Source organism: Polypterus senegalus, chromosome 11 (genome assembly GCF_016835505.1).
Source record: "Polypterus senegalus isolate Bchr_013 chromosome 11, ASM1683550v1, whole genome shotgun sequence".
Taxonomy (NCBI): domain Eukaryota; kingdom Metazoa; phylum Chordata; class Cladistia; order Polypteriformes; family Polypteridae; genus Polypterus; species Polypterus senegalus.
The window spans coordinates 25,737,948-25,755,086 of record NC_053164.1 but is presented as its reverse complement, the minus strand read 5'-3'; the positions used below and the strand labels follow the sequence as shown (position 1 = coordinate 25,755,086).

General features: G+C 39.8%; 1 protein-coding gene across 3 annotated transcripts in view; it reads left to right on the top strand.

Moving 5' to 3' along the window:
- The window catches only part of LOC120538751 (tyrosine-protein kinase receptor UFO), a 227,379-nt gene extending 217,135 nt beyond the window's left edge, over positions 1–10,244 (top strand). For all 3 annotated transcript variants that reach the window (XM_039768203.1, XM_039768201.1, XM_039768204.1), the window contains exons 18-20: positions 1,489–1,648; positions 1,820–1,956; positions 7,568–10,244. In XM_039768203.1, coding sequence (XP_039624137.1) covers positions 1,489–1,648; positions 1,820–1,956; positions 7,568–8,021 — 751 coding nt within the window. In that variant the 3' untranslated portion in view covers positions 8,022–10,244. The remainder of the gene's footprint in view (positions 1–1,488; positions 1,649–1,819; positions 1,957–7,567) is intronic.
- Positions 10,245–17,139: the final 6,895 nt, after the last annotated feature.

Genomic DNA, 17,139 nt, shown 5'->3' with positions numbered 1-17,139 from the left:
TTCTTGTTACATCTGTTATCCCAAAACTTACAAAAGAGAAAGTTACACTTTTTATTCACTTTATTATTTCCAATTGTGCCCAAAACAGAATGAAATGAGTTTTGGGAAAATAATACAACCTGATTGTTAAGAAGTTTATCTAGCATGCTTGGCTACCAGGTGTCTCTCTGTCTTAGTATGTTGATTGGTCTCTTCGTCAATGCATTCTGTCATGGCCCTTGGGTGGAATGATCACAACACACTGCATGCCGTTTGAATAGAGCAGTAGTGAGAGACACAGTGTGTCACAATTATATTCATTTCTAATTGTTCTTGATGCACCTTCTGTATCTGTGGGTGTGTCATTCCCAATGACTCAGCTTAGTCAGACTCAGACCTCAACAGTCTGCCCTGTTTGTGACACTGTACTCCCCATTGTGTCTTCTTGGAAGATGTATTCATGGTTTCCAAAACATATTCTCCTTCATAAATCACATAATTCTAAATGTCCAATTAAATCCAGGCCTCAGGTAAGGTATCAAAATAGTAGTGGTACACTCAGCAGGGGTGTTGGTTACAGAAAAGCACTCATGTGTAATCAGTTACAACCAGATGGGTGCAAAGCCTTCCGGCCCAACAGTCCTGCACTTAACAAAAGGTTTTATCTGGTCTAGTAGGGTCATGAATGTTCCAGATCAACAAGTGGCTTATCCAGCCTCCCTGCATTTTAAAATTAGATATCATTAGACATTAACTTCCTTCAGATTAGATATTTTTAAATTAGATATTTTTGGACATTAATAAAAAACATTCTCGATGTATATGCTACGTATTACTCTCCATTACAGCATCCGCATTTTCTTGTTAAACTCATTTTAAAGTAACTGTCTCAATCCAGTTTGCTAATTCCTTTCATCATTTTGAACACTTCAGTTACCTTTTAATCTCTATTTGCTTCAGGTGTTCTTCATAGCTGAAACATCCCAATCCCAGGATCAGCACTACACCCCTTTGCTATAATAAATCCTGACCCACAATGTGCTCCTTCTACCCTTTTGAGCTTCAAAACCACTAAATTGTCTTTTCAAGCCTCTGATTCTTTGTACAGATTTGTGGTATCATGAACCAAAAAAAAATCATCCTGTCAGTCTTGGAAGAACACAAATTAAATATTGTCAGTAAAAGAACAGTGCAATGGTGATAATAATAATAACATGTATCAGCCTTGGTGGCATGGTGGCACTGTAGTTAGAGCTGCAGTTCTCCCAGTTATCTTTGCTGGATAATCTGATTTAAATCCTACATCCCAAAGATGCATATCTTAGGTTCACTCTGATGACTCTAGGATTTTCCAAGTATGCCTGCTTTCTGGTGGACTGGCGCATTCCCATAAATTAGATCATAGAGTGAATAAAAAATAATTTGGGCCTACTCCAAGCTCAGTATTTTCATCATCTCCTGCACTTCACCTTGGTTTTCAAACTTATGAATGCTTGTCTCATCCTACAGGCTGAACGAGAACATGACGGTCTGTGTGGCAGATTTCGGACTCTCCAAGAAGATTTACAATGGTGATTACTACAGACAGGGCAGAATTTCCAAAATGCCAGTCAAATGGATTGCTATTGAGAGTCTTGCAGACCGTGTCTACACCACCAAAAGTGATGTGGTGAGCATTTTTTGTTGCCCTGTTACTTTTTGTCTTCTTACAGTGTTGTAGAGCAGTGTGTCAATTGTCAGTTCTGCCTTCTTTGTTTGGTTTCTTTTTTCTGATTTGTTTTTGTTTTTATTATTATTGTGTTACTGATAATGTCTCCCACACTCTCTCTGCCTTTCACAGTGGTCCTTCGGAGTAACTATGTGGGAGATCGCCACCCGGGGACAGACACCTTATCCAGGTGTAGAAAACAGTGAGATTTATGATTACCTTCGGCAAGGAAATCGTCTGAAGCAGCCACCAGACTGCCTGGATGGAATGTATGTAAACTGCCATGCATCTTATATTAACAGCTATGGTCTTTCTCCTGGGGGCTCCCAGCTCCAGACTTTAAATATTACACTGTTATGATGTTGTTCATTATGTTGTAAATGTTATTCACTTGAAGTTTGCTTTTCCTTCCAAGTTTTTCTCTTGCTGCTCCACATTTCGCAAACACAAGGAGAACCAGCATAGTTAAATCTGACACATAGACATGAGAGTGAGTTTGTGTGTGAGCCCTGGTGCCCCATGAATCGCTGCCCTATGCCTAGTTCCCAATGCTGCCAAGTTAGGTTCCATCCCCTATGTAACAGTAAACTGGATTCAGTAATGGATGGATATACAGTACACAGTGTAGCACTGGAGTTGTATCCTTGGTAAAAATCACCTGTTTTTCTATCTGTATTTATGTGCACCGCCTCCAGCAATTCCCTATCTCCTTCCATAGTGTAAAGTCATCCCATTCCTTGAGTCAGTAGGTCAGATTACTCAAGTACTATGTATGTGCAATACATCACAGATGGACAACAACCTTTAGTCCTGCACTCTCCACCAAGAATGAAAATGAACTGTCTGAGCCCTAAGAGCTCAAGGAGAACGCTTTTCATCAAATGACTATTCAGGCATTTGACCTCAGGTGCTTATTTTATGAAGTCACGAGGGCCACCTTTTACATCCAAGATGGATTTTGAGTGCCTAAAACCTGAACTGCTAAAATAATCTGAGATAACCTTCTCAATGGACCATTTTACTATCCTTTACAGCACCTCACTTTTTACACACATTTTACTTTGTTGCAGCCGTGTGTTACAATCCCACAAGCAACTTGCAATACACTAGAATGACGAAGTGATAACAGAACTTTAGGATTTTTTTTTGCAAATTACTTAAAAATAAAAAATAAAATTTCACAAGGACACAAGTATTCAGACCCTTTAGTCAGTGGAATCTTCTTAGGTTTGATGTGACAAGCTCCACCTGGCATTGTGCATTTTCTGCCATTCTTCTCTGCAAATCCTCTCAATCTCTGTCAGGTTGAATGGAGACCATCAGTGGACACATATTTTCAGGTCTCTTCGTTGATGTTCGATTGGCTTCAAGTCTGGGCCTCTGACGACATTCACAGAGTTGTCCCTAAGTTACTCATGTGGTGTCTTTTGCGTTGTACTTTGGGTTATTGTCCTGTAAGAAGGTGAACATTCAGCCCAGTCTGAGGTCCAGAACTTAGGAGGAGGTTATCATTAAGGATATCCCCGTACTTTGCTTCAGCTTTCCATTAAGTCCAGACTCATCTCTCAGTCCCTGCCCCTGAAGAAAAACCCACAACATGATGTGGGAATGCTTCACTGTTGGAATGGTATTGTGAAGATGATGAGCAGCCCCTGGTTTCCTCCAGAACTGAGGATGAACAGTTTAATCTTGGCTTCATTAGACCAGAGCATCTTGTTTTTCATTGTCTGAGAGTCTTTAACTATCTTTTTGCAAACTCCAAGCTTTCTTTCATATGTTGTCTGGCAACTCTGCCATTAAGCCCATTATTAGTGAAGAGTTGCAGTGGTGGTTGTCCTTCTGGACGTTTCCCTCATCTCCTCACAGGTTCTCTGGTGCTCCATCAGATTGACTATCAGGTTCTTGTTTACCTCTCTTACCAAGTCTTTTCTCTCATGATTTTTCAGTTTGGCCAGGTAACCAGGAAGAGCTGTGACTGTTTCAGACTTCTTCCATTTTAGAATTATGAAAGCCACTCTGCCATGGGAATTCTCAACACAATCTTATCTCTAAGCTCTGTGGACAATTCCTTCAACCTCATGGCTTGGTTTTGTCAAATGTGGGACCTTGTGTGTGCCTTTCATCATCCCATTAATCAAATGAACTCCAAATAAGGTGTAGCAACATCTCAATGATAACACTGGTCTACAAAAAATATTTTTGGTTTGCTTCCGGGAACTTCAGAGCATCTCTGTATCAAGGTTTTTACACTGATTTCATATATGAAATTGGAATTAAGCTAGCACTTCAGATTTTTTAAATACACATCATTGCCGTTTTGACACTATTGAATCTCAATATAATATATCAACACGATATCTGGAGTTTAGACTCTGTCCCACCAAAATTGTTTTGATCTGTTTATTCTGAAAACAAACCGGAAGACGATACCAGAGACACGTTAAAGCATATTTATGTCAATTTACCTCAATATAAAAATGAGGTCAGCGTGCCCAAAAATGTTGGATGCTCTTGTACTGCACGTCCATCTCTCTTTGCAAGAACAAACAGTAGTCACCCATCATGCTCGGAGTGAATTTTTCCCAATATCAGTTTTCCATCACCTTTATATCTTGCTGAAATCTTTCCCCATGCTCATCTCTGATATCGCTTAGATTTGGTGGAAAAAAGTCGAGATGAGAATGTAAAAAATGCATCTTCAATGACATTCTGGCTCCCGTAAGCTAATATACTTTCAGCATATTCTCCACAAGCTCAGTATAAATTCTCTGCTCTGTGACTGTCAAGAACATTCTGGACAACGTGCATGAATGAGGGTGTTGATTCAGTTGGCTTCAGTTTCCTTTTGAACTCAGTTCACGTATTTCAGGGCCAACAAAACCACCTCCCTTAATTTTGGCTAAACTTATTTCTTAAATGCTGAAACACATCACTTTTACTGTCCAGTCACCCTAGTTGTCCAAGACCTGGAACATCATAACTAAAAAATGAGACGTGCTGGACGAAAACGGTTTTCTGATTTGGAGTCAGCAAGTGAAATTTGTTAAAAGTACAGATGAAAGAATCCCAGAAGCAAAATGCTTGTTGAAAAGCATAATCAATAGAATGGGATGTACTTGAGCCAAATGTCAAATATCATACAAAGGGTCTGAGTAATTGTGTCAATGTGAAACTTCAGTTTTTTATTCTTAAACAATTTTGTATTGCTTTATACACTTTTCCAAAAAAACTAAAGTCTGTTGTTCCCTTAACTCGTTGTCCTGGGGAGAGTTGTTCCACAGGTGAACTGTACTGTATGCTTTTTGTAAATGTGTGGAACTGATCTGGGACACAAAACTTTCTCATAAATAATCAAAAAAAAGCTCAAAATTTACCACCCATTCATCTGTCCACTTTCCAACTAGCTTACCCAGCTCAGGATCACAGGGAGATGGAGACTATCAAAACAGCATTGGATTCAAGGCATCAATCCACCCTAAATAAGATGCAGGAGAGAAGAATATTTTCTATGATATGGTTTGTTTGAAAATGCATGACATAATGAGTGGGACAGACTTTTCAATTTCATATTATTGTTAATGTTAATAAGAAACATGCAGACATGTAGTCGTCAGATTAGGTGTCACAAATTGAGCAAGCTGAAAATTTCCATTTTGGCCACGCATTTTTTTCTTTTCAGTAAGAAATAATGTTGCCCAACAGTGAGCGCATCACTGATCTGATTTTCAAAAGTAGTGCTCCTTAACCAAACATGGACGTACAGGTGTAAACACGTTTACATATGGGCCGAAGTTGTGAGTATTTGACGATATCCTCGTTTTTTGGCATATATTTCTCTGTCCTTATCATCTCTGAACTCTGTATTGTGTAATATGTGAGGCTTTTCGATGAGTCATAGTATCAGCCAGCTGCTCAGTGAGTCTGTATTCAAGGTAACCGCTTGTCATTCTTCAGCACTGATGTGCCACATGTAATTGGCTTGAGAATCAGAAGATGTAGACACAGGGGTTGTTTTTCACAGCATTATTGTTTGTTATGTGATCACTTTGGTGTGTGGACTGGAGCACACATCAGACTGTGCAGGCATTTGTCTGTCTTTGTCGTGTGTGCATCTGTTTCCCATACGTGTTCAGCAGATGATGCCACTGATCTTCTTCTTCTTCTTCTTCTCCTTCCTATGAGTGGCCTCAGCAATGCACTTCATTATCGCTACCCAAGTATTATGCTTCACCAGCCCCACAGTATGTCATAAGCTTTCAATTAAATCCAAGATTACGATTCTAGGCTCAGTGGTTTGCAAGTAATCATGTGACAGATGAACATAACCCTTAGCATTTTATAGAGATTGAGTTTTGCCTTCATTACAGTAAGTCTACATCCCATATTAAAACAAAGAAATAATGGGGATATTAAACTAGCATTGCTCAGATATGAATTGGGATTACTACTGAACAAGCCTAGCAAAATGCCCGCTTATTAAAACATGCTTAATGGTACAATGGTAAGACTGTTGGTTTTGATCTCATCATCAATTTACAAACATCTAGACACTGGATATGCAGTACATCCCTCTTTGTTGTATGTTTTGTTCCCATTTTCCATCAGACATTCAAGCCCTTACATCCCACTTTCTTTCTGTGCTTCTTGTTCCCTTTCTTCATCAGACATTCTAGCCCAGATGACAGACGACATGATGCACAGACACACGGACATAAGCTACACAGTTTACTGTCTTATGCAGGCCACTTGTTTTTGTTCATTAGACTATCCTGCCCTCTTAAGGATGCTGGACAACATTACACCCGAGAAAGGTTATGGATGTTGGACACACAGGTGGACAGACGTCCTAATGCTTTAGATAGATAGATAGATAGATAGATAGATAGATAGATAGATAGATAGATAGATAGATACTTTATTAATCCCAAGGGGAAATTCACATAATCCAGCAGCAGTATACTGATACAAAGAAACAATATTAAATTAAATAGTAATAAAAATGAAAATTAATGTTCGCATTTACTCCCGGGTGGAATTGAAGAGTCGCATAGTGTGGGGGAGGAACGATCTCCTCAGTCTGTCAGTGGAGCAGGACAGTGACAAAAGTCTGTCACTGAAGCTACTTCTCTGCCTGGAGATGACACTGTTAAGTGGATGCAGTGGATTCTTCATGATTGACAGGAGTTTGCTTAATGCCCGTTGCTCTGCCACAGATGTGAAACTGTCCAACTTCAATCCTACAATGGAGCCTGCCTTCTTAACAAGTTTGTCCAGGCGTGAGGCGTCTTTCATCTTTATGCTGCCACCCCAGCACACCACCGCGTAGAAGAGGGCAATCGCCACAACCGTCTGGTAGAACATCTGCAGCATCTTACTGCAGATGTTGAAGGATGCCAACCTTCTCAGAAAGTATAGTCTGCTTTGACCTTTCTTACATAGAGCATCAGTATTGGCAGTCCAGTCCAATTTATCATCTAGCTGCACTCCCAGGTATTTATAGGTCTGCACCCTCTGCACACAGTCACCTCTGATGATCACAGGGTCCATGAGGGGCCTGAGCCTCCTAAAATCCACTACCAGTTCCTTGGTCTTGCTGGTGTTCAGGTATAAGTGGTTTGAGTCACACCATTTAACAAAGTCCTTGATTAGGTTCCTGTACTCCTCCTCCTGCCCACTCCTGATGCAGCCCACAATAGCAGTGTCATCATTTACATATACAGAGATATTTTATACAAGTCGGTCCAAATTTTGTCAACCAACAACAACAGAAAATTGCATCTGATTTTATTTTCTTTAAAGTTTTTATCGTATTGTCTTCATTATTTGATGTTTGGCTACTGCTGACTCTTTGCTTAAACTGTGTTTCTCTTTGACTTTTAGATATACTCTAATGTTTTCATGCTGGCTGTTAAGTCCAAAAGAGAGGCCTGGATTTGAGCATCTGCGCTGTGAGTTGGAAAAAATTCAGGAGGATCTGCCAGACTTTCAAGATCCTGAAGAAATTCTGTATGTCAATATGGAAGAACCTGGATCTCAGAGTAGGAATGACGCTGGTGAGCTAGGTGCAGTAGGCGGCAGTGAACCTCCTGATAGCCTCAAACACCTTCCTTGTTCCTTTCTTAGTGCACCAGCTAAGGGAGGCACCACTGTCACAGCAGATATCCACCCGCCAGGCCGTTATGTCCTATGCCCTCGGCATGAGACTACCAGACTTCTTAGCGAGTCTTTGGAAAGTTTGAACCAGACAGAGAATGCCAGCCAACTTGATGGGGAAGGACCAGCACTGTCCTCTACTGTCCATGATGTGCTTTATAAGCCACCCCATGAACAATGACAAATGTCCCTCAGGAGCAGAACTCTTCTGGATTTCAGCGAAGGAGATGGCTAACCTCAACTACCTTCTGCAGTTGGCTTCATTGTATGGCCATCAAAAGAAGACCACACTTGTGTTTGTTGAACTTCCGAGAACTAACCATTCCAATGTGGGGTTTTTGCTTGGATGTGCTCTGCATACAAGTCATTGGAGTTCTACAGCATTTGATTGGTATTGGTTACATTTTTGAGTTCAATTCTAGTTGTTTTAAACCATAAAAAGGGAATATTTGGGATTCAAATTGCAAATTTGTAAGGCAACTGAATCCTGGTTAGAACTTCAGACCAGCTTGACCTCTGCCTTACAAATCCAGCTCCCAGGACCATAGACAAGATGCTCCTTCACTGCCAGGATATCACTCTTGATTGACTGAATTCCATAATGGTGTTCCATTAAATCACCCAGACAGGAAACATACAACATTACCATTGTAGCTCTGATGCCAAAAGATGGAAGAGAATCATCAAGTCTGGAGAATCTGGGAACAAAGATAGGATTAATGACCTTAAAAAGAAGTGCGATGAAAGGACAAGATGGAGATCTGAATGTGCTCATGCTAATAAGTAGGTCCTAAAAATGTACATGTTGTGCCAAAGTACAAGCCGGTTTGCTGGATCTATGGTCATTGAGGATTAAAACACTGGTGTCACTCATTCCAGTCCCACATCCAGTCCCTTCTTTCATCTCCACGTTGATCCTGTTTCTACTCATATATCATTGTGAGATGTTTATTTTTAATGTCAGAACTTTCTTCCATTTTCTTCTTAGTTTTTTGTATTTGAGATGATCAGTGTGAATGTATGCTTATCACTGCCGCCGCACTCCCTTCTGATAAGTAGTTTTGGCAAGCTTCATAATGGGGCCAGTTAAAGAGTGAATAGACGGTACTTGGGTGAGCTGGAGACCTAACCACTAATGGTGTCAATGGAGTTTTGTTTTGGAATTTTGGAGGTTGTGAGGGGACAATGAAACAATACTTCAAGTGTAAGAGAGTGCGCCAGCTCCTCATTGACTGACTCAGTCCTTGTTCAAGTCTCTGAACAGAATGGACAGCTTCTGCTGAAGACCAAAGAAAACATGGATTTACTGAACTTTTGTATGTAATTATCTACTTATGACATAGGGTCAACTAGCTAAAGCACAATAGAGTAATAATTTCAAAGCGGGACACAAACTTCCACCATATATTTTGCACTAATATAACTTTCCTACATATCTTGTGCCTTTCTGCTCTGCATTCTCCTTTCATGCTGCATCCTCATCTTTTAACCAGTTTGCTCTTCTGAACTCAAAGGGGAGCTTGGAAGGATGTGGCAGTTGAGCCCGCCGCGTGCTAACTCTGTTGCCCTGATTTGTATGAGTTTTGATTGTATGACTTTATGCACTTTGTGACAGCGTGTCACTGTGTCCTGTAAAGCAGGATGAGACTGTCAGAAGTAACTGTGTGGCATGTTATGCAGACAACAATTTGTTCTCCTCTACCTTGCCGTCCCATCAACAACCAGAATGTGATGTCATTCTATTTCTTGGTTTTATCTGCACTACCTTTTAGGAAAACATCACATACCTTCTGCTCTTACTGCCTTTTGGTTTGTCAGTTTATTAAAGCATAAGTAGTGGTACTGAGTACAGTGAAAATTTAACACACATCTTTAACTAACATACAACATATCATCATTCTCTGATAAACAAAAATGGATTAAAATACAGAATGTCATCACATTTAATAGAAAAAACATATCAGCTTACGTAGTAAGGTGGCCAAATCATTACTCATCCACCCAGCAATGAATCCAGTTTCCAAATCAGTAAGAAGTAGTTGGAAGGTGATGTACACCAAGGCCCAGTTCTCTCCCACATCTTGAACCAGTTCAAGTCCTCCAAATTCTAACAGCAGCCTTTTTAAATGGTGTCCCTTTTCAACTGCAGTTAAAGGCTGATGACCAAGCTGATTCAAGGACATGGAGAGCATATAGTCCAGTGTAACAAGAACCATATCTTAAACGACAATGCAGTGGCTAAATCCTGTCATCCAGATTACTGGTGATTTTTTTTTTATCGGGATAATCAGAATAAGACCACTACAACTATAAGAAAAGAAAATTAATAACAACAACAACAAAACATTTATTTATATAGCACATTTTCATACAAACAGTAGCTCAAAGTGCTTTACATATTAAAGAATAGAAAAATGAAAGACAATTATAAAACAAAATAAATCAACATTAACATCGAATAAGAGTAAGGTTCAATGGCCAGGGGGGACAGAAAAAACAAAAAAACTCCAGACGGCTGGAGAAAAAAATAAAATCTGTAGGGATTCCAGACCATGAGACCGCCCAGTCCCCCTCTAATAGAAAATGAAAGAAATAAAGCTTGGTCATTTGACCAAGGTAACATCACATCTTAAACCTGCTTAATCCAATTCTTGGTAGCTGAGTCTGTCAGGGCCCACTCACTCACCAACAGGACCAACGGACACATGTGGAGTCCATTGACACACACAGGGCCCAATAATGCACATAAAGCCCACTGACGCACATGGGACACCTAGACACATACACCGGTCCCACTCACTCATTAACAGGGCCCATTGATGCACAGACAGAACCAACTGACACACATAGAGCCCATTGACACAAGCAGGTTCCACTGACACACACATTGGTCCCGTTGAGACACACAGGGCCCACTCATACATAGGGTCCACTGACACACACAAACGAGTCCCACAGATACAAACACTGGTCCTAATTACACACAGACACACACACACCAGGCCCACTCACTCAGTAACAGGGCTCACTGATACTCACACAGAACACACTGATACACATAGAGCCCATTCACTCACACACACACACAGGGCCCATTGACACATACACATCAGTCCTACTGTCACACACAGGGCCTACACAGGGTTCGCTGACTCACTGTCACGGGACCCTGACACTCACTAACCAGAGCCCATTAGAAAACACACAGGACCCTCTCAGTTATTAACAAGGGCCCACTAATGCACACAGAGCCCCCTCACACACATAGGGGTAACTCGCATACACACACTAGGGTCACTGACAAACACAGAGGGCCCTCTCACACACAAACACACACACGGGGCTAATTTGAAGTCATCCATCAAACCAACAAAATAATTGTTGAGATTACGCCAGCAGTACATCTTAGACACAATATGCGAACTCCCCACAAATAACTCAACCTCCCTGCGCTTCAAAGATAACAAAAATGTGTCAAGAACTACACTGTTGTGGGCATGGAGCCCACAGTAAATGGATGACATATTTAATATGTTGGTTTAACCCACACGGCCACCAGTTTGGTTCTTGCCTTTGACTCCCCCAATGTCCGTGAGCTGGCCATTTAGCATGCCTGTGCTCTAGAACATATACTGTATACACATACAACCATTTTGTAGCTCTATACTTGTAAAGATTCTTATAGACTGATGCTATATACAACAGCACTTTTTTTTGTTTGCTTGTTTTTTGATGTTTTGCCCTTAAAATCGCTGGCATAGTTACAGAGTGATTTTTATAGAAGCAAATCACCTTTTCTGCATATCAGATGCAATTTATTAATACATTATTATCTCCTCAGTCTCTGATCTGCTGTGACATGCCCCCTCCAGACTCTCATCTATTACAATAGTAAAGACACACCATCCCTGAACATGAGGATGTCCTATCAAGCACAAACTAAATTCACAAAATCACCCCAAGAGGAGGATGGAACCCCAAACTTGTTAAACCCTCCCCTAGTCTGGCCACCACTTTGTCCCTGCTCGAGCTGATCTGTCATCAGTATGTTAGACTTGTTAATTTGTCTCTGCATCATCTACGCTAGGATTTGAAATTAAGAATGAAGGAATTGTTTTGAAAGTTTCGAAGGATTGTACAAAGTTTATGTTATGTCTGTTGCCATGGTGAACATTAAAATGCTATTTTTTCACTTATTAATTTTTTTTTGTACTTTTAGCTAAACTGATTATGTTACTCTTAACCTTAACCTAACCCTAACCTGATTTCTATTTTCTACATATCACTTTAATCAAAAGAATGAACAAAGTCCGACACTAATGTTGATTTAGCAAACTCGGCCTCACTTGCGCTGTGTCTGCTGGTTTAATTTGAAGATGAACTTCTACACCTTGGGACAGACCAGAGCTTGAGCAGCACAAGTTGTAATAGTATCTGTCGCTCAAATGCCACTGATCATACGGCCATGAAAGTGAGTGTTAAAAACCCTCCAGCATCTACCATGCTTTGCGCCAAGCTACAAGACTGAAGAGAAGCAACTGCAATTCTTTAGCTGTTTTTGTTGCTGTTAGCTCATTCAGGCCTCAGTAACATTCTGTCTGTCTTGGTAATGTCTGGTGATTAGATTATGAAAACTACGGTATTCAAAGAAAACCAGTGAATAGAACTGACGAACTATGATGGAATGAATGGCCAGTTCCCATCAAAATTGATCTAATTAGTGTTGAGTGAAAACAGCAGAGTTTCATGAAACTGGTGCTAAAATTCATTTTACAGATCATTTTGAAAATGCCAAATGCATTAAAAAGAGTTTTTTGGGCGCTTCAAAGTTTTTTTGGGGGGTGAAACATGATAATAAATATTCCAACCTAAAGCCTCGTTCACAATTCTGTATTTACCTGTGTTCTTTTCCACAGCTGTGTAATGCAGGTAATTGCTGGGTGTTCTCCACAGGAAAGTCTCACAACACAGAAAGTTGCTTGCCTCCCACCTGGTCGGCTGTTAACTTAAAACTGCCTTTACCAGTTTCTTGGTCTCTGCAGATGAGCTTGATGGCATGTAGACTCCACATGTTATTGAGCTTTCAGTTTCTTTGGGACTCAGATCAACAAGATTTTGCCAGTAGAACAACCACAAAACATTGCTGACAGCACAACAAAATGTCTACACGTGACCAGAAATGAGTCTGGTAATTTATTTACATTCACTAGAGATCTGTATTTAAATAGTAAACAACACACAGATGCATACAGAATTAAGGCATGAAAACACTTCCAGACAGGAACTAAAAGACATTTTTCTTGTGTCAATGTCACAAATATCAATAAAAGTGAAATTTACTTTATAAATTATTTTATTAATCAAAACCCAGTTCCATTGCAAACTTAATTTCATTCAAATAATTTCATTCATCAGTAATACTAATGCACTGTTAAATTCATTCTTTCATCTTCTTCTGAAAGTCGACTTGCTAAGTGGGTGTGCCATCTGGTTGATTACTATAACATTACACGCACTTCTAGGCTTCTTCCGGTTTATTGGGTTAATGCTGGAAACACAGTTCTAGCAATATGAGCCTAATCTCACTTGAAGCTATAAGAGCACTACAGGGAGGTCACAGTAGGTTTCTACTTTAATTTGAATACAAGATCAGCTAAACCGAAGGTGAACAGATACAACAGTTATACGGAAATAGTGGAATACTGGTATGGGTTTTGCCAAGCCTAACTTATGAGGCCTTTTGATTACTCCCTTATGGAACAAGCAGGATGTGTAAAAATGTTCATCCGAGTTATTTAATGTCTGTATTTTCTGGGTGCAATAAGAGGAATGTAACAGGAGAGGCAGCACTCGACCTAACCATGCATTTAAAATTTTAACTTTCTAACCAATGTGCCTTTATCTATGAGGAGATTTGTGTTTGTACTGTAGAATACACATATGGTGTGTCTGTTCAGAAGAAAATACTTTATAATTTTTAAAAGAGTTCTATATAAATAGCGAAACAAGTCTACAGATCTATGTACAGTTTGTATACATTGTATGTGAGAAAATCTCTCTGTGCCTGAGGGTGGCTGCAAGGATGTGCGGATTTTCAACACTCAGGGCACATATCTGCTTTTCTTTTAATAAAGCTGTTTAAAAAATGATTGGCTGTTTTTTTTTAATTAATTTTTTAGAAAGAATTCTAATAACATTAAGTGTTTGTTCAATTACTAAAGAGAAGGTTTGAAGATAGGAAGTCTGTTTTGCAAATTACAATTCATCACAATTGAGGCTCCAATTCAAATGATGGCGTGCAAGAAATTTTCTAACTGAGACCTAATCCATGATAAAAAGGATACTTTTGAAAACACGTCTTTTTCTGATTCATTTACACTTTGCATACTTTATGAACACAGAAAAACAAATTATTTTCAAAATGCTTGCCAAAGTGTGTACATTTCAAAATGCTACTTTTTTGTTCTTTCTGTCCTTCTGTCCACACTAAAATGGAGTTTTCACCCACCAAAAAAAATTATTGACTTTCCATCCACATTGAAACGCCATTTTCAACTACCAAAAACTAATCGGTTAGAAAAGGCTCTCCAAAAAGTGTTGATTTGAAAACGTAATTTAAAAATTTGTTTTGGCCTTCCACCCACACTGAAACTGTGTTTTCGACCACCAGAAAAAATTATTTCAAAAACAAAAAGTATAAACTTAAAAAAGCATTGTTTTTTGTCTTTTTGGCCATCTTTTCACACTGAATTGCGTGAAACTAATATGACAAGAACAGAAAGACCATGTGATGGACTGTTACTTTTGTTTCACTAATGTGTCTGGTTTCTCTGCCAGAAACAAGAAGTCTATTGAATAACCTAATCTGCCTTCAGCAATGAGACCCATGCCATATGACGACAGTCTTCCAATTCTGAAGCCACCAGAGGATTGGACCTTAGACGAACCAGATAAAGAAACTGCAATGCAGGGTACTGACAGTGACATTGACGCGGATTTTGAACCGTGCTCATCAGGCGATCCAAATCTGATAACACAGTCCGAATTGAACGATATGGTCAGAGATTTGGGTCTGTCGACAGACAAAAGCCAAGCTGCTTGGGTTCAAGACTGCAGGAATGATGTTTGCTGTCACCAGGTACGAAAATGTCTGTGTTTTGAGGCCAACATCATCATATAACCAAATGGTTTGCACAAATCAACAGTCTCTGTTTCTGTTGTACAAACTGTTTGTAAATATATATGTAAATATGTAAAGATTAAGCACAAATATAGTTAATTACACCATAAAATGCACAGTGTAATAGTAAACTAATGTAAAAACATTGAATAACACTGACAGAAAACACCCAGGCTCCCTCTCTCTGTCAGCAGCACGTGCTTGCTCTCTCGCTCGCTCGCTCTCTCTGAACAGAGAGGAACATTTGAACAAATCCAAACTTTAATTTAAAAACCAACCACAAGCAACCAAAAAAGTAACAGTGCAGCCGTTCATGCTAATAGCCTTACAGCCCGATTGCTGTAAACACTTTTTTTAAAAATGAGTTTTAAGCACAGCAGCATTTGAAAAAAGGGAAAAGTAACATTGCAACAAATCACGCTATGAACAACTCCATGTAAACAATTTAATGAGTTTTAAGCACAGGAAAAAACACATTGGAAAAACTCCATGTAAACAAATGAGTTTTGCGAACATTTGAAAAAAGAGAAAAGTAAAATTGCAACAATTCACGCTACGAACTGAAAAATTAACTTTTGAAAAATCCGTAATATAAAAACCACCAAGAAAACTAACCTTGCATGAGTCGAGTTCTGGCATGAAGTGAGGAGGAACTTGGTGGAGAGGAGGTTACAGTTTTGAGGGAGAGTCTGGCTCCGCGACGGAGGGATGTTTTCCTTCAGGTGTTTTCTCTCTTGTGATTTCTTGGGTTTCTGGTGTTTTTAGCTGTTTAGCTGGTGGGAGCTAAAGCCTCATGCAGCCATTCCAAAAACAAAGTCCTTGTGACCCAACCCTTCGTGTTTGCCCTCCACATCACTGGCAGTCTGGCTTTGTTTACATTGTGCTGCTTGAAAGCACGAGGGTTCTCAGATTAGTAAATGATTAAACTGGTAAACAGTTTTTCCACCTCTTCCAGCACTTGAAGCCTCTGCCTGGTTAACTCCTTTTGCAAAATCAGCTGCTTTAATAGATTCTTTTTCCTTTAGAATAGTCGAAATCGTAGATTTTGACTTCTTGTACTCGGCGGCAAGATCAGTAACACGAACGCCACGCTCAAACTTTTCAATAATTTCTTTCTTTACTTTGATTTCAATTTTCTTCAAAACTTTCTTCTCATCACTTGCTTAGAAGCCATAGTTAACTGCAAAAGCACACAAAATACTGTAGAGCACAATGAGAGCGCAGGTAAAGCACGCACGTCTGACTGAGAACAATGAACAGGGAGCAGCTCTGCTTAAATACAGTAATCGGTGTGTATGAACCAGCCAGGCAGGCAGGCACGTGCAGGCTCGCTCCCCCTCTCTCTCAGCAGCCCCCATCTCTCTCCCCCCATCTCTCTCAGCAGCAGGCAGGCACGCACGCACGCACCCTCCCCCTCCCCCCCTCTCTCAGCAGCAGGCAGGCACGTCTGACCAAGAACAATGCAACACGTGCGGAAATCATCGGTGCACACATACCGAAAGGGAAACTGGCTTGTTCGTATACAAAGTGTGTGGTCATGAACCAAGGCAAAGGTTTAGCGAACATTTTGGTTGTGAACCGAGTTGTACGTGTACTGAGACGTTCGTGAACCAAGGTTCCAATGTATTTATTTTGGCAGAACTAACAGCCCAGATTTTCCAAGGGTCTGGGAAATTTATACTTGTCTCTAAGTTTCTAAAGCAGTCGTACTTCATCTGACTTCAAAAAGTAGTTAAAATTATTTTTCCTTATTCTTTTGTGTTTTCTCCATAAGAAAGTGGCACTCTTGTCTAATGAGTCACACATGCTCAATAAGAAAGATTTACAGAACAAGTTTTTGCCATTTCATTGTAGACCAACAGCTTTAAGAAAACAATCAGGTAAACACTGGACTACTCATCACTAACCGTCAGTATGTCGATACACTCAAGGGAGGACACTCCACTGAAAAAAGGTGAATTTGGTAAAAGAAAGGTAACATTTACAAATATCAATCAATCAATCAACATTTATTTATATAGCACATATTCATACAAAAAAATGTAGCTCAAAGTGCTTTACGAAATGAATAGAAAAATAGAAGACACAATAAAAAATAAACATAAGTCAACATTAACAT